Source organism: Crotalus tigris, unplaced genomic scaffold (genome assembly GCF_016545835.1).
Source record: "Crotalus tigris isolate CLP2741 ecotype Arizona unplaced genomic scaffold, ASM1654583v1 scf7180000017903.3850313, whole genome shotgun sequence".
Lineage (NCBI taxonomy): Eukaryota > Metazoa > Chordata > Lepidosauria > Squamata > Viperidae > Crotalus > Crotalus tigris.
In genome coordinates, this window is record NW_024096713.1 from 1,761,896 (window position 1) to 1,780,527 (window position 18,632).

At 38.0% G+C, this 18,632-nt stretch overlaps 1 protein-coding gene across 6 annotated transcripts in view; it reads right to left on the minus strand.

Annotated features, from left to right (window-relative positions):
• Positions 1 to 18,632, minus strand: part of CCDC88A (coiled-coil domain containing 88A) — a 108,185-nt gene that overhangs the window by 10,434 nt on the left and 79,119 nt on the right. For 2 of the 6 annotated variants that reach the window (XM_039344349.1, XM_039344348.1), the window contains exons 26-31: positions 14,769 to 14,852; positions 13,253 to 13,456; positions 12,937 to 13,008; positions 10,631 to 10,711; positions 8,025 to 8,293; positions 5,222 to 5,702 (exon numbers count right to left, since the gene is read on the minus strand). In XM_039344349.1, coding sequence (XP_039200283.1) covers positions 5,222 to 5,702; positions 8,025 to 8,293; positions 10,631 to 10,711; positions 12,937 to 13,008; positions 13,253 to 13,456; positions 14,769 to 14,852 — 1,191 coding nt within the window. Of the gene's footprint in view, positions 1 to 3,662; positions 5,703 to 8,024; positions 8,294 to 10,630; positions 10,712 to 12,936; positions 13,009 to 13,252; positions 13,457 to 14,768; positions 14,853 to 18,632 lie in introns of those variants that run through there. The other 4 variants (XM_039344352.1, XM_039344351.1, XM_039344347.1 and 1 more) reach the window with 3 other exon arrangements.

Here is an 18,632-nt window from a genome sequence, read left to right on the forward strand (position 1 = left end):
ATTCCACTTCGAATAGTAGAGAAGTCCTGTTCTTTCAAACCAAAGTTTTCCCCTTTACTTACTAGGTAAAGGCTTCCATATCAGGATCAGTCAAAAAAGGGAGCTTGACCCATGATGGTGAAAAGGGGAATTGTGCAATGAAGCTGGGCACAGACAACTGTCTCCCTCCTTGGTGTTTTACAGCACAGCTTTGTCTGCTCCTATCAATTATTGTTTGGGGTATTTTTGAACATGGGTATAGTTTTCTTTAGGAATAGTAGTAAACCTGTGTCAAAAGGAGCCTATCAGCTGATAACAATTGTCAGTGCCTCCTTTTGAATGCGCTTTCACAAAAAGCATGTTAACTAGAGCACTTTGGCAGTTCTATCCCCAAACTACATTAAGGAAAATAATTGCTGGTTCACACTGGCTGGTGATATTTGTTGAAAGGGGGAAAAAAATAATGTAAAATGTCATTGACAAGATACAGGTTTCTAGATTTGTATTATGTTATAAACAGCAGTCAAAAGTACATGTTGTGATTTTCATTCAATTCTAGATTCTAAAAGTGGAATCTAGCATTACTATATGTCCAGGGCCCCATGCAGGCTGCAACTTTGGTTCTCAAAAGATACACAAAAAATTTACAACCTTCTAAAATAAGACAATAGAGATCTAGTTTATTATAGAGGTTAAGGCACGGGTTGGCCACCCACGGCTCTGGAGCCGCATGCGCTCTTTGAGCCATCTCCTGTGGCTCCAGAGCTTCCTCCTCCTCCTCCCTCCTGCTGCCCCCCCATGCCGCAGTCCTGGCTGGGGCGGTGGCAGGGGCATCGCTTCCTGGGCCATCCCCGGGCCACTGAGCCAGCCACGTGTCTGCCCGAGCCGGGTGGTAGTCCTGGCTGGGGTGGTGGCAGTGGGGTCATCGCTCCCTGGGCCGTCCCTGGGCTGCCGAGCCGGCTATGCATCTCCCCAGGCCGGTCCGGGCAGCAGTCCCAGCTGGGGTGGCGACAAGGGGGCATCGCTTCCTGGGCCATCCCCGGGCAGCCGAGCCGGCCACGCGTCTCACCGGGCCAGGCTGGGGACATCACTTCCTGGGCCGTCCCCATGCCGTTCCCCGGGCAGCCGACGGCCATGCATCTCCACAGGCCGGTCCGGGCGGCAGTCCCGGCCGGGGTGGCGGGGGCATCGCTTCCTGGGTGATCCCCAGGCCGTCGAGCAGGCCACGTGTCTCCCTGGGCCAGGTAGCAGTTCCAGCTGGGGCGGCAACAGCGGCAGGGGCATCACTCCCTGGCCGTTCCTGGGCAGCCAAGCTGGCTCTGCATCTCCCCAGACCTGACCAGGCGGCAGTCCCAGCTAGGGCGGGGGCGGCGGCAGGGGCATTGCTCTCTGGGCCGTTCCTGGGCTGCTGAGCCAGCTATGCGTCTCTCCAGGCCAGGCTGTGGCAGTCCTGGCTGGGGTGGCGGCAGAGGGGCATCACTTCCTGGGCCGTCCCCGGGCTATTCCCTGGGCAGCTGAGCTCACCACGCAACTCCCCGGGCCAGTCCGTGGTGTCCCGGGCACCTTTCAGCACCTTCTACTGCCTCCTGCCCCCCTCTCCAATGGGGGACAAGGCGAGTTAAGTCAAAAGATGCGGACCTTTCATACTAGCATCTTCTTATCTTATTATCTTGTTATCCCTGCCACAGACTCGGCTCATCCGCCCCCACTCTCTCCTCTCTCTGCGGACGATTCTGGTCGCTTCAAATGATTGGCTACTGAGGCCCAGGCTAGCCAGGCAGGCAGGCAAGTCTCGACCGCAGCATTTTGTTGCTGTTGTTTTGCGTACGTGCATGGCGCTGGCTGAGAACAAAACCAAGCAAGCTCTGTGGTTGGAAGTCCCTGCAGCTTGGGAGCCAGGATCTTCCCCCTCTCAGTCCCAAATCCCAAGCAGGATTCACCACATTGGGATTGGAAGCGAGCAGCGAGGAGATGGTCTGTCTCTCTTCCTCCCCTCCTCCCTTCCTCACCAGCTACTGATGCTCCCTGCTGGGCGCAGTCGGCCTGAAGCGGAGGAGGGTCGGGGGCCTTTCAAAGCGTGACATTGCAATGGATAGGAGAGCCTTTCAGGAGGGTGCGGATGAACTGAAGCTCTCCAGATATTGCTAACATACAGCGTTTGCAGTCCTTGCAGCAGGGTCGATGCTGAGTGAGAGGTGCTGGCATTTCTCTTTGTCAGAATGTGGTGAATCCACATTGCCCATCTCTAAGGGAGGAAGTTAAACTATTTGGTAGGTGAACTGGTTCTGTTAGTAAAGGGGGGGAGGTGAAGAGAAAAAGAGAGGAAGAGAGAGAAGAAAGAGAGCGGAAAGAAAGAAAGAGGAAAGAGGAAGAAAGAGAAAAGAGAAAGGGAGAGGAAAGAGAGAGAGGGGAGAGAGGAAAGAGAAAGAGAGGAAAGAAAGGAAAGAGGAAAGAGAGAGAAAGGGAGAGAGGAAAGAGAGAAAGAGGGAGAAAGGAAAGAAAGGGAGAAGGAGAGGAAAGGAGGAGAGAGAGAGGAAAGAGAAAGGAAAGAGGGAGAGAGGAAAGAGAAAGAGGGAAAAGAAAGAGAGGAAAGAGAAAAAGAGAGGGAGGAAGGGAGAGGAAAGAGAAAGAGAGAGAGGGAGAGGAAAGAAAGGGGGAGAGGAAAGAGAAAGGGGGAAGTGCAAGTACCTCTCTCTCTCTCTCTCTCTCTCTCTCTCTCTCTCTCTCACACACACACACACACACACACACACACACACTGGGGGAAGAGGACTGGCAGACCAAGGGAAGAAAGAGGGAGAGGGAGGGAGGGACAGAAAGAGAGAGAGAGACTCTTTTGACATCTAAAATGAAGATAACATTGCATATATCCTTGTACGTACGTACGTACGTATGTATGTATGTATGTATGTATGTATGTATGTATATAAAAATAAAAGTAAAAGAGGATATATGCAGTGTTATCTTCATTTTAGATATCCAAAGGGTTTTGCAGCTCCCTGTGTTTTGTTTTCAGTGGGAAATGGATCCAAGTGGCTCTTTGAGTGCTTTGGGTTGCCTACCCCTGGGTTAAGGTATCAGTCTAGAAACTGAGAGACTGTGATTTCTGACTTAGAAAAAGCCAGCTGGGTGACTTTGGAACTGTCAATCTTTCTTAGCCCTAGGAAAGAGGCAACAGCAATCCACTTCCAAAAATCCTTGCCAAGAAAACTGCAGGGATTAATCCAGGCAATTACCAGGAATCGATATTGTCTTGAAGGGGCCAAAAGAAAAATAGAGTTTGCAAGACTTTTAAAAGGCTGTGTTTCTTAAATAGCATAACAACACAGGCTATCTTACACTAAGCAAGACTATCAGGCTATTCACCTCATATATGTTAATTCATATTTATAAGTAGAAAGTTTACAGTATCTTACACAGGAATTTTTCCCAGACGTACTCAGAGACAATAGCCATACACACACATTTCCTGAAATCCTTAGTTTATACCATATTAAAATATGTAAAGCTTATTGGATGTAGCTTGAAATGCAATATAGGATTTTATTTATACAATGAACAACAAATGAACAAAGAATTTGAGCATAACTAAAATAATCTGCTGAAGCCAATTTAAAAGGTTTTGATAACACTTTCTAATTAGCTATTGTATTTAATAAAAAAGATACTGCTGTTTCATTTTATTTTTTATTTTAACATAGTGTCAAAATTAATTCTGCTATATAATAAAAATTCTGACGTAGGCCTACAGACAACACAACACAGGAGTAAATAAGTGCTTCAAGCATGAAATGGGAAAGAACAGAAAAAACAAATAAATGAAGCAGATTTGTCTTTCCAGTGCAACTTGTGCAAGCCTATTATATATCATTAAACAAAACCAAAGCCACCATTTAGGCTTTAGGCCATATATTTTATATTTAGAGTACACACTGAGTACAAAAATGATGGTTACACTGAATTATTCTGACTATGACATTTCTTTAGGATATACCGTATTATAAATTAAAAGCTACAATGCAGACTTCCTTCCACATTTTTTACTAGCCTGAGTGGGAAAGAACAGGAAGGGCTCAATTCACATCAGGTGACATGACTACAATACAACATGAAGCACACTTAATTTGGAAAAAAGAATCCAAACAAATATTTTGTGGGATTTATTTCTGGATGTGTACACATACAACTGATTTGTAAACTATAAAGTGATAAAACAAATTCTGGACAAACAAACAATTTACTTATTTTAAACCAATCAAAATTTAACGTAGCTGGATTGGGCCTAAAATCTAATCCACATAAAACTGCAGCATCTGAATAGAAGAGAAACTGTCCAAAAATTAGTAATTGCTGTAAATTGTTGTAATTGCTATACTGTATCTTTAAAAATGCTGTTTCTGGCATGGTGCCATGCAACTGGCTAGCATGCATCCAGTAATGTCCATAACATATTTTTAACAAATAGAAGATAAAAAAATCAGCTTGCATTAAGATTTTTGATGAGGCATGCAGCAATCACACATTGCAGTTAATACTTCATGCAAACTTTAACTTTACATTCCTTCATGTTCTAAGAATTCACATGGTAAGAAACAAAAGGTGTGTTATTCATCCCTACTTGAGAAAAAAAATCTTAGGTTTTTTTTTTCTATCTAATTAATAAGACAGGCTCTACGTTTCAAGCCCATTCACACTTTATCAGGGAAGTTACTTAACTGTATAGCCTATCATACACAACCATATTCATACCAAATAGTTTGGGTATCTTCATCAGCTGGTAATGGGGATTCACTATCATTAGGGTCTGAATGCACAAGGATTTTAAGTTTGTTGCTATTCTGTGTGATATCTACCTTTTGATTTTCATTTTCAGATTTCTGATTTTCAAAAGGTTGTTTGTGATCTTTCTGTGGCAATTTCACCAATGAATGAAATGATTTAGCTGTTTTGGTTTTGGATGTTTGAGGTATTCCACTAACATCACAGACTAATTCAGTATTAAGTGTCAGAAATGGCATAGAAAAATGGCCTGAAGATGATATACCCACTTTATCATTATTTACATTACTAAGAGAAAATGTTTTAGTAATAAATTTGGTCTTTGTTCTGGAATTGCTAAGCCTTTCAGGTATATTCAAATTATCAGGTATAGTAATATTAGCTAAGTCATTTTTGGAAAAACTAACTGCATTATCAGGAGCATAATAAAAAATAGAAGATTGTTGTTGAGGATTGTACTCACTCGAAGATGATATAATATTTTGTTCAGCTGTAGCTGGAGTAGGATCAACAAATATTGGCTGCCTAGTGTCCTTAGATAAAAAATCATGGATACTGGTCCTCCGAGTAGTTCCTTCTGCTGTTGAAATCACACTACTTGCACGAGGTAAAGTAGCATAGGGATTGCAGTCTTTGGATTGTCGCTGTGACTGGACATTTTCTTTAGCAGATCTGATCTTTCCTTTAGTGCCTGCAGCATATGTCTCTAAAAAGTTCCAATCTTTAGAATCTTCTGTTCTGTTTAAATTGAGCCTTGCAAGAGGCTCTTGCTTGCCTAACTTTCCATCAGATAATTCTGTTGTATTCCTTACACTCTGCGATCTGACAATACTACTACTGCCTGATGTGTGTTTGCTTAGTTTTTCTCTTCCTGTTAATTCAGCATTCTCCGAAAAAAATTTCATTACTTCATCCAAAAGATTATCTTTGCTTGAAGACTTTAGCTGCAAAAATTGATAGAAAGAGAATGAATATAAAAAACACACACAGTTTTCCTATCAAATTTATACCGATCTTGCCTACCTGGCCCCTATTTCTCTCCTTTTGGAGACTGCATTTCGTCTAACAATGCATTGCTTAGGTCCCAATAGCTACCTGTACCTGCAAACCTAATTCCAGAAGAACTATGGCGTATTATGAAAAATGTTTTCTCTGATGCTGAATTACAAAGTATTGTTGCTTGTAAATGAGCTGAGAAAATTATTGAACTTTTATTTTAAGAAACCTGAAAAACATAGCATAAAACATTAATTCTAAATTGCCAATTTATTTAATCTCCAAAATGAAAATATCACAATTTACAGAGATATACACTAACAGCTGCAAGAACAAATTTGGGATAACAATGAAAAAAAAAGATCCTAGCAAATTGTGTCAAACTAGGAGATAAAATTGGAGAATATGAAGCAATGGCAAAATTAATGTTATATATTCATAATAGACATCAAACTAAATTTAAGCAATTGAAAGATACACCTTTATATTGTACTTTTTTGCAGGATCAAACCACAAGCTTAAAAATAAAGAATTGATTATTTAATTATAGCAGCCAAAATAATAATTGTTCAACACTGGTAAACTTTAGAGAATATAAAAACTGAGTTGTGGATAAGCAAAGTCTCTTCAATTGCCATATGGGGGGGGGGGAAACACAGATAAAGTAATGAAATTTCAGAAGCAGGAATCACAATTTTATCAAACTTGGTTGAATTTTATGATTTACCTTAATAACAATAGATTATAATCTGGTGTATTACTTATATATGATAAATGTTCAAATGTATAGTACCGTAAATGCCGGCGTACAAGGCGACCCGGCGTATAAGACAACCCCCGTCTTTATAGCCGGGCCGCATTCCTAGATCGTCGTCTTATACGCCGGAAACTACCAGTATTTCTGGCGTATAAGACGACTCGGCATATAAGACGACCCCCATCTTTGGCGCCGATTTCAGCGCTCGCGGAAGTCGCCTTATACGCCGGCATTTATGGTACTTGATTTTTTTTTATTTACATACTAATATATTTTTTGTATTTTCTCTATTTTTTTTAAATATATCTTGGAATTACATTAAGACAGCTAGCTCATATTGTAAAAGGAAAAATAAGCAAGAGACTACTTTTCCTTAATAAAGAGAGAGAAAAAATGAACTAATGAATAATATTGTAGGGTTGGAAAACACTAGACTGGTGATGAATCATTGAGTAAAAAGCTATGCAGGACTGGTGTTTGATGCAAGATATCCCTTGAAGGGGCATTAAGCTACTTTAAGACTATATGCCAGCTGATCATATTTGATGAGGTTGGTGCCATAAGGGCCAAAGAAACTGAACACTAGTGAGAAGTTATAGAAAAAAATGAAAACTAGAGAGAAGCTACAGAAATGATAGTAACTGGGAAATTTCCCAAAGACGACCAGTTTCAATCTCATAATTTTGTAATGGAAATGGTTGGAGAGTGCTAATCTGGCCCGTCTCCTTGAGCAGCGAGGTAGCTTGGAGAATAAGATTTCAGAGAAGATTTATCAAGAATATTTGTCTCCAGAACTGAGTCCTGAATGAATCAGAAAGAAGGTGAATGGACAAAGGGGAAGCTGCTGAAGAAGAAGCGAAAGGATTTTCAGACAAATACTAGGACCTGGGAGGAGTTTAGGAGGACGTTTAAAGATTTATGGTATCTTCTATTTTAACAACTCATTTCTAAAAAGCAGAATGAGATTCAATGAATGATTATGGCAAACCTATTTTGTTTAGGCTATAATGTAACAAAGTTGCTGAAAACATTATTTAGGGCTTGAGAATAACCATTCTGTTGTAAAAAAATCTGAGATTAATTTTCTGTAGGCTTATTCAAGTCTACCATGCATAATGGCATTATCTTCTTTTTATAGATATGACCATTAATAGAATGTACTTTTTTGAACTAAGCATTTCAGCTATTACTTTCCTACTTGGTTATCTTCTTCAAATTTTTAATAAATAAGGAATGCTGGTTCTGAGATTTAAAATTAGTCGTTTTTCTTTACCTGGATTTCAAATCAATTGTCATGATCTATGTCAGTGTTTCTCAACCTTGACAATTTTAAGGCATGTGGACTTCAACTCCCAGAATTCCACAGCCAGCATTGCTGGCTGTGGAATTCTGGGAGTTGAAGTCCACATGCCTTAAAATTGTCAAGGTTGAGAAACACTGATCTACTTGAACCCATATTATGTTTACTCAGGCTTAAGTTATGTCTCTTAAAATTAAGTAATTTTTAACATACCTCTGCTGAAGTAACTTTATTACTTTCTTCCAGAAATTGCTGCAGAGTAACCATTTCACTTCCAGGGGATTCAGTTTTAATTCTCCACATTCCTTGTTTATCTATTTTTTCTGACATTGTATGATGAAGCAGGAGACTAGATTTAGTGTGACTTTTCAAATACTGTATGGGGCTGCTGCTATTACTGGACCATGCTTCATGCTCATGAAGAAGGCTAAATTCTCCACTACTGTGGCTTTGAGGCCTGCTTTGGTTGTTAGTTGCACCTGCTTTAGAATAAACAGCATTGATATTTTTCTTAGGTAAAATAAATTACAAACTTTTAACAAGTACATTTGGAATGAAATACAATATATTGCTAGATGTTTTTAAAGCACTGAAACATCAACTGCTGTACAGTAATATGCTTAAACACCTATTAAAATTTGTATAATAAAATGTATTTCCGTAATTTTTCCCTTTATGGCTCTTCATTATGACATCTAATGTTCATTTAAAAAGTTTTGTCTTCAACTTTCTTTTAAAACATCACTTTCCAATTTTCTATACTTACTTATACATTCCCACCATACACATCCAACACACAAACCTTTTCAATAACCCAAATAATAGAATCATAGTGATCTGCTATCTTTTATGTTATAAAAGTAATGAAATTGAAACATGAAAATAATATTTTCAAGTTAATAAATATTTTGCTGAAAAGATTTATTTAAAAATACATTGCTCTTTATATAAAGTCCCAATTCCTGTGAATATAATTTAAAGAAGAGACATCACACTGTGCACAAAATAACTGAAGAAATGCCAATTTCTCATTTTGGCATTTCTTCAGTCCAGAGCAGTTACCTGGAAATTATTCTTTGCAATATTTTGAATAACAATTTAAAAAACTTCTAAGCAGTATATACTTTTAGAATACAAGCAATGTATACTTAACTGACATAGTATTTCTGGAGGGAATAATTTATATTGGAAAAAACACAAATGCTCAAAAAGATACAAAATCCAGTAAAATTAATGAAATGAATTCATTGAGACAGTGATGGTTGTGTATGATCTGCTTTAAACACAGATATTTTTTACAACAAAACAACAAGCTAAGTAGCCAGTCTAGTGTGCTTCTGGAGCTTTGGATAGGAGACTTTTCTTTCCTTTGCCTTTTTGTTACCTTTATTTGTATAGATCTCACTCTTGATATATCTAAACATTCTTTATACTCTCCTTTTTTTAAAAAAAAATTATCTTTATGAGAAGAAAATTTTCTTTCTTAATCTCCTCTATTCACTTATATCTGCATTTTTCCTTTACTTTACTCCTATCAGTTCTCATTTCTTCCTTTTTTTGTTTCTCATGTTATGTCTCTTATTTGCATAAATTCCACTATAGAAATATCTAAATGTTTTTATACTCTCCTTTTCTGAACCCAAAGATACTTTTCCAAAAGGCAACTGGACTTTCTTGGTTTTTCCCTTGAAAACATTTCGCTTCCCATTCAAGAAGCTTCTTCAGTTCTGACAATCAGAACTGAAAAAGCTTCTTAGATGAGAAGTGAAACATTTTCAAAGAAAAAAAACCAAGAAAGTTCAGTTGCCTTTTGGAATACCACCTTTGGGACAACCATGACCTGGATGATTGAGAATCTCCATAGGCAGTTTAAAGAAGTTTACTTTAGTTTAATGAAGGGAAGGACTAGGGGTGACATGATAGCAGTGTTCCAATATCTCAGGGAGTCAAGCTATTCTCCAAAGCACCTGAACGCAGGACAAGAATCAACGGATGGAAACTAACCAAAGAGATAAGCAACCTAGAACTAAGGAGAAATTTCCTGACAGTTAGAACAATTAATCAATGGAACAACCTGCCTCCAGAAGCTGTGAATGCTCCAACGCTGGAAGTTTTTAAGAAGATACTGACAGCCATTTATCTGAAATGGTATAGGGTTTCTTGCCTGAGCAGGGGGTTGGACTAGATGACCTCAAAGGTCCCTTCCAACTTTATTATTATTATTTATATTTATTTATACATTCCTTTTCTGAACCTTTATTCGCCTAATGAGATATCTTTCTTTTCCTTCTCAGTCATCTCTATCCACTTAAGTCTGCATTTTCCTTTGCTTCATACCTATGAATTCTTTTCTTCGTTTGCCCACTATTAATAGCAATACACCTAGATGTTCAATATTTTTAGCACTATTATTAATTATATTATATTGCTAATGATAATTGGGACATCAAATGCCATCAGCGTATCTGTAATTTTTGGACTGCACATTTTATTTTCTACCCCTGACATTTAGTTGGGGGGGGGATCAGAGAATCTGAAAAACTTTCCCCCTTAGTGACATGTTCAGTATATTATGATGTACTTGAACTGTACTTATATAAAGGGGAGTAGAGCAGTGAATAGAAACTATAGAAATGCAAGTATCTATTATATTTGTGTACCATACACTCCCAGCAAAGTCATCTATTTTAAAGCTTTATTGTAAAAATAGCAAAATGGTTAAAATTATCACAGTAAAAATTTCCTCATGCTATGAATATCACCCATTCTTCTTTGTAATATAAAAAATGAAGCACAGTTCATTTTGTCTAGAAGCATACCTTTGACATCATGCAGTGATGCATTATTATTGCTATTGCTAGTTGATGTTCTGCCACTATCAAGGCTGGCCGGTCTGGAAGCTAAATGAAAAAGAATCAATAGTATAAAGCACCTATCAAACCAGATTATACTGTACATGAGATATTTCATTCACAGAAATGAATGAATGATCTCACAAGTAATTTGGCCTTATCACTAAAGGGCTATGTAAGAACCAGTAGTCTGAATTGCATTCAAGAATACTCATTTGGACTCCTCCATCCCCCGATACCAAGTCATACCTTCAACACAATCTTTTCGAGGGCCTAGGGTTGAGATATATAATTGGGTATCATCAACATATTGACAATATCTAATCCTGTTGCAATAGATGACCTCACTTAGTGGTTTCACATAGAAGATAAACAGCAGTGGGGAGAGAAATGCTGGAGTTGTACAGACAAGACATGAGAATCTATAATTAACAATCCAGAGGACCAAATGCCTAAGGAATCCCAGGCAAAAGCTGATCTATTGAGAGAAGAAGACTAGAGAGACAAGAAGTCTTCTTTTCTGCTTTATATGAAGGGCCCATTAAGAGTGACTGGGGCCAGGGAAAGAAGGAGTTAGAAAGCATCTATGTGGAATCCACAATGGACCATGACATGATAAAAAAGAACCTCAAGAGAGATTTCTGCATTTACCCAGAAGAGAGGTCCCACAGAGGCCATTAGGAGGAGGGTGAAGAAAGGGTGTAAAATCAATGGGTGTGAAATAAACAAAACTTCTTTTACAGATGATGATTCTGGGAGACACAAGCCAATGTTAGCACTATGAGAAAGTATTGTTAATTTCAACACTGAAATAATCACTTTAGCATTCACAATATTCATTAGAGATTGTACTTCAGGAATTCATATAAAAAGCAAAGTTTCTTTATCAAAAATATAAGCATTTATATCCATTGTCTGGGAATACAACACCATCTTGCATAATAATCTCCCTGCAAAGGCCTTCCCCGATTTTTATCAAATTGGTGGCAGATATATGTTGGTATTAAAATCTCCGGAATTGCACAAACACTGAAAAAGTGCACTAATTTATGATTTATTGTAGAAATATGAATTTGGTGTTAATACTCTTTAAACAATATCCCTAAAACAGAAAAGATGTTTATAGGCAACTTTTAAAAAATGCTCGACAGCAGCAGTCCCCAACCTTTGGGGTTTTCCGAACTGGTGGGCAGGGGGAAAGGGGGTGGTTCTGCATGAGTGGTGGGCAAGCATGTACACACAGCTTCATTTGCAAGCGGTGGGCACACAAATCCATCACTCACACAAATGGAGCTGTGCACGGATGCCGCTTCCAGGGCCAGTTCCAAACAGGCTGTGGCCCAGTACTGGGCCGCAGCCTGGGGGTTGGAGACTCCTGCTCTACAGCAGCAAAAAAAGATATGAAACAAGAAAAATAGAATTGTGTGTTTAGAATTTAAAACATGGTTAAAAATAGCATGTAAACATGTAGAAAATTAATTTTGTTTAAAGCAGTGGTTCTCAACCTTTCTAATGCCGTGACCCCATAATACAGTTCCCCATGTTGTGGTGACCCCCAGGGGTGTGGCCAAGTGGGTGTGGCCACCAATAAGGAGGAGTAGGACAGCTAGGGAAAAGGGAAAAAAATGGCGGACAGTGTGGTTTGGCGACCCCCGTGAAATGGTCGTTCGACCCCAAATGGGGTCCCGACCCACAGGTTGAGAACCACTGGTTTAAAGCATTTACAATAGATTTTGCATGGGTATCACCTATGCAGAAATGCCATCTCAATAGAACAAAAACACTCCTAATTTAACATCATGTACTCTTAAACAATATAGATATAGTATTAATATAGTTCAGAGTAATGCATTTGATTTAAATCAATTTTGAATAATCAATTAAATTCTATTTAGCTGTAGCTTCTATTTCAGCACTCTCTGATTATATTTGATAAAGACAATACATTAATATATGTGAACATATGTTAAGAAACAGTTTGTCTAATTGATTTTCAACACTAAAGTCTGACATTTAGAATTGAAGGAGAACTGAAGAAATGAACCTTGCACTCAACTGTTTGTTTTACTTAAACAACTGCATTAAGGAAATGGGGAAGAATTTTATTACATTAAATGAAAAAAAAAGATAAGATGAGATGAGTTGAGATGAGATGCAAAGTTGAAAGAGAAAAAAACAGTCAAAAACTGACAAACGCTCACTTGCAAAACTGTTTTTAGTTAAACTTCATCAATATTCCCATAATGAGAATTCATTTAAAGTATAAATCTTACCTTGAATTCTTGAACCTGTACTAGAATCGTCACTAATTCCTTGTGGACTGACATCTTCAAAAGATGTTGCATCTAGGTGGAAAACAAACATCAAAACCATATTAGTTTATCATCTAGAAAATGCTATGAAATAGATTTTTCTCCAATAAATTCATGTTCTCACAAATAGTAAGTCAGAAATATAGACCTTTTCCCCACTACATAAATTTGTATTAAATATTTGCTGAAAAGTCATGAAATATTAAGCATGAATAGATTTCAATACCACTAGGATTGCTAATACAGCCACATCACACTGAAAAGATTCTACCTATACCTTTATTATTAAGCAACTGCTTGGATCTCAAGCCTGCAGCAGAGTTGACAGTTGCAAAGTTGATGGATGTAGTAGAGAAGGCCATAGATCCCAATTCTTTTCTCCTTTTACCCGTGGATATATCATCAGGACCTTCCAGATGCTCAGAACTACCTATCCATTGTCCTCCTGCTAAGACCATGGACTGCATCAGGTCATTCATTGCTGGGATGCAAATGAAAGCAAATGAATCAGCATGATTCAATGATTTTTTTTTGCATTGTAAAATGCTTCACATTTATCTCTAATCATCATACTGAAAGCTACATTCCATGTTCCTATATGTTACAACATGCATTTGGCTGAATGAATGAAAAATGTTAAAAAGCAAGGCTTTCTTGTAGAGATGATTGTAAATGTTTTTAACTGCCATGCTTGTGCTGGAATGCTACATAAATATACATTAGAAGCTCTGATGTTTGTAATGGTAAATGGAATGAACAGGGTAAGATGAGCACAAGTGCTTATATAAAGTCAGTGCTGGCAATGATAAAGGGCCCTTTACTGTGCAGGCTTCTACAGGGATAGATAATTGTGCATAACACTAGAGATAAGGTTCTAAATTAAATGTGCTCTATAACAGCTATCTACATATTGCATCCTTAACTTAAAAGTAAAATAATACACTGGCAAAAACTTGCCTCCCCATTCCCCATGTTCAGAGACTAGTAAAATATAAGCAGGCTATTATTTATGTTTGGACAGATTTTACTTTTAAAAAAGAAAGAAAATAGTACATGTCTTTATAAGACTTATAACTAAATTTAAATTTAAAAATGTGTGCAAATATGTGCCTGGTACCTAGTTATCCATATGTATTTATGCACATATGCTCAAATTTATATAGAGGTGTTCCTCGCTTAACAACCACTCATTCAAAGACTTTCAAAGTTACAATTGTGCTGATACTTATGACCGGTCCTCAAAATTCCAGCCATCAACTACCCTACAAATTGCATGATCTGGGCATCTGGCAACTGCGGTTATGTGATCATCATTTGCTATCCCTCACTGGCAGCTTCTAACAAGCAAAGTTAATGGGAAAGCTGGCAGGAGGTTGCAAGTGGCCAGCATGTGACATTGTGCTTAACCTGGACACTGGACTTGCTTAACAAAGGTAACTAGAACTGGAGGAACTGCATCACTAAGTGGTATGTTCATGTAACATTATGTTTTATGACCACATTACTTAATGATGGAAATTCCAGTCCCAATTATCATAGCTACCTGAGGATTACCTGTAACCTCCATAACTTGAGCATATAAATGTATCTTCATCTTGTGTTATTTATAGAGCCCAATAGTTATATATATTCAGTGTCAGTGTTTAGAAACATTGCTTCAGCTCCTTGTATACAGCAGGACTTGCACTCTGCAGAATAGGAAAAATAGTGCAGTCCAGGGAAGGGTTAGGAAAGTTAGTAACAGATGCCAGTATAGCCATTTAAAAAGAAGCTGAACTTTCATAAAGTCTTACACATAGAGCGACGGTAGAAGGCCTTCATTTTGTCTTTTTCCTTCGGTCTGTTCCTCAAAAAGGGCAGTCTTTTCAGTGCAACCACTTTTATATCATAGCATAAGGAAAAACAGAAACGGTAAATGAAAGAAAAAGGGGAGAAGAACAGATGGAAGTTAAATGCTGAAACTAAGGACAGAAATGAATGTTTGAGTTTCCACTAGGTGCAATTTACTAACAGCTATTAATTTCATGTTGCTGAAGGACAATGAAATATGAAACCTCCATAGTGAAGCTTCTAAAACATCCAGAAACCCTGGAAATCCTATGGGAGGAACAAAAAGAATTTCCATTGTTCAGGATTAATAAATGTCTCAAAAATCAATCTAACAAAACCCAAACAAAGCACTGACTTTGAGACGGAAAGAAAGTTAGAAATCACCAAGTAAGTTTTTGGAGATTGAAAAATGTCTTTAAAATGCTAATTTGGTTTATTCAAGATCATTGAGCTTTGCCCTTACTTGCTACCAAATTGTGGCTGTAGTTTTTTTAAAATTATTTGTTCATTTGAGCCTGTTTTATTTCACTAAACTGTTGTGTATATCAGTTGCAAGGTTCACTTTTTTAACATAATGCCAAGATTCACAAATTGCACTAAGCCATAATCTTCTCTGTTTTTGCCTTAATTAATGCATGAAGCAGGGTCAGAGAATAAAAGATATTTTGTTCTTGGATAATAAACCATTTGAAACTATTTGCTGTTGGTTTACTGATTGGGTTCATACTTTATGTTAAGTGTAACATGATTTCATTATAGCTTAGTGTGATATATGAATCAAGCTATTGTAGTTTATTTACTTATTTATCAATTTGCTTACATTATTAAATAAATATGCTGCTGATTCCCAGTGATTCTGGGTGACTCACAAGCAAAAAAAAAAAAAAAAGCACATGGGTATTAGCCTAATGTGGTTTCTTCCATAAATCATGGTTAACAAACTTCAACATAGCATATTGTATAAGCTCAACAACTGCATCCGATAATAATGAACAAATGTGAATATATACCATATAGTTTCCTGTCTTAGCCCCAACTTCCTTTGTGTCCTATCAAGTATCCATTCCACATGGACATAAGACAAGGACCAATAAAAATAGGAGGGGGAAAAAATTCAGGAATTGGCCAAATAAGAGCCAAAATAACTATGTTCATCTGCAGAACAGACTTTAATATATCTAACTTTTTATATTAGTCACAGTTAAAACAAGCCATGGCTAAGCATGACCAACCATATTCTATCTAATTAAGAAAGGAAGTGCAAAAAAATGTAAACAATCCATTAGAGTGTCATCTTAAACAATAACACTTGAGTATTGGGGCAGGAGATGGTATCATTCAGAAAATTGATACCATAACAAAAGAAAAAAGAAAAATATGACATTGAAGTGAAGTTAAAATCAAGAAAGAGTACATACAAAAACAATTTTAAATTCAGTGTTACAAAAGGATTTTACATGGACCTCTTATTCCAGACTTGAAATCCTATGCAAGAGGACCTGGTAACTAGAAAAAAAATTTTTCAGTGTGGATTTATTGCAGTCCAAACACAAAGCATATATGTACATTATTAATCTCAGAAAAATAATGAGAAAAATCAAAATGAAGTATGTTCAATAACATTAACTTCCAAGAAGTTATATATGATACCACAATCTTAGAAAATTTAATCTTTACTTATGACCTATTTTCATATGCACTGCATTTTTCACTGGAAGATTTTGCTGGAGTAAAAAGTAGAAAAAATTCCCAGAAGTACAAATCTTTCCCATCTACTGATTCCAACTCTGCCTCTCTCATCTAAATGAAACCAGGACTGCGTACTTTCAGTTATTATTTCAATCTATAACTCCATCCTAACAAAAAAAGCTTCTTTCAACATGTAAAAAACAAGAAAAAAGTGAAGGAAACGATTGGTCCATTAGTGGGTGAAAGTGGCAAGAAGGTGACAAGCAACAGGGAGAAAGCAGAACTATTTAACTCATTTTTCGCATCTGTCTTTACACAAAGGGAAAAAGCAGCCCAACCTATCAAAAATAGTGCCATAAAAAACAGAATAGAAACATAAGTTAATATAGGCAAGAGAGCACCTGCCCAACCTAGACGAGTTCAAATCACCAGGACCAGATGGATTACATCCCAAGGTTCTCAAGGAACTGGCAGATGTGATCTCAGAACCACCGAACTATATTTTTCAAAGATCCTGGAGCACTGGGGACTACCAGAGGACTGGAAAAGAGCTGATGTAGTTCCCATCTTCAAAAAAGGAAAAAAATTGGACCCAGGAAATTACAGACCTATCAGCCTGACCTCAATACCTAGGAAGATTCTAGAAAAGATAATCAAACAACGAATCAGGGAACACCTACAGGCAAATAAAGTCATTAGTAAAAGCCAACACGGGTTTGTCAAAAACAGATCATGCCAGATAAACCTTACTGTATTCTTTGACCAAGTGACAAAATTAGTGGACCAGAGGAATGCTGTGGATATAATGTACTTGGACTTCAGTAAGGCATTTGACAAAGTAGATCACAACCAAGTATTTGATAAGATAGAAAAATGTGGGTTAGACAGCATCACCACCAGATGGACCTGTAGCTGGCTGACCGACCGTACTCAGCGTGTGGTCCTCAATGGAACCGCATCTACATGGAGAGAAGTGTGTAGTGGGGTGCCCCAGGGCTCTGTTCTGGGCCCAGTGCTCTTCAACATCTTCATCAACTATTTGGACGAGGGGATAGATGGGGACCTCATCAAATTTGCAGACGACACCAAGCTGGCAGGAATAGCCAAGACTCCAGAAGACAGGCTTAAGATACAGGAGGATCTGGACAGACATGAACACTGGGCACTATCCAACAAAATGAAATTCAATGGTGAAAAAAGTAAGGTTCTACATTTAGGCAAGAAAAATCAAATGTACAAGTATAGTATAGGGAGTATCTTGCTCAATGGTAGTAACTGTGAGAGGGATCTCGGAGTCCTAGTGGACAATCATTTAAATATGAGCCAGCAGTATGCTGCAGCTGCCAAAAAAGGCCAACACAGTACTAGGCTGCATTAACAGAGGGATAGAATCAAGATCACGTGAAGTATTAATACCACTTTACAATGCCTTGGAATATTACATCCAGTTTTGGTCACCGCGATGTAAAAAAGATGTTGAGACTCTAGAAAGAGTACAGAGAAGAGCAACAAAGATGATTAGGGGACTGGAGGCTAAAACATATAAGGAACAGTTGCTGGAATTGGGTATGTCTAGTTTAATGAAGGACGAGGGGGGACATGACAGCAGTGTTCTAATATCTCAGGGGCTGCCACAAAGAAGAGGGAGTCAAGCTATTTTCCAAAGCGCCTGAAGGCAGGACAAGAAGCAATGGGTGGAAACTAACCAAAGAGAGAAGCAACCTAGAACTAAGGAGAAACTTCCTGACAGTTAGAACAATTAACTAGTGGAACAACCTGCCTCCAGAAGCGGTAAATGCTCCAACACTGGAAGTTTTTAAGAAGAAACTGGACAGCCATTTGTCCAAAATGGTATAGGGTTACCTGCCTGAGCAGGGGGTTGGACTTGATGACCTCCAAGGTCCATTCCAACTTTATTATTATTATTATTACTTCAATTCTGGATATATATTTCTAGGAGTACACATGAAAAATATATTGTATGTCAGTCTCTGTCAATGATTTAGCCAATTTGGTGAAGAAAGTGGTGTTGCTGTACTTTGAACTCTTATTATTTTGATCCTTTTTCAGTCTGGATTTATATTGGATTTGACAAGCAGACCATCTTGATTATTCTGGTGAATTCAGAAATAGATGGG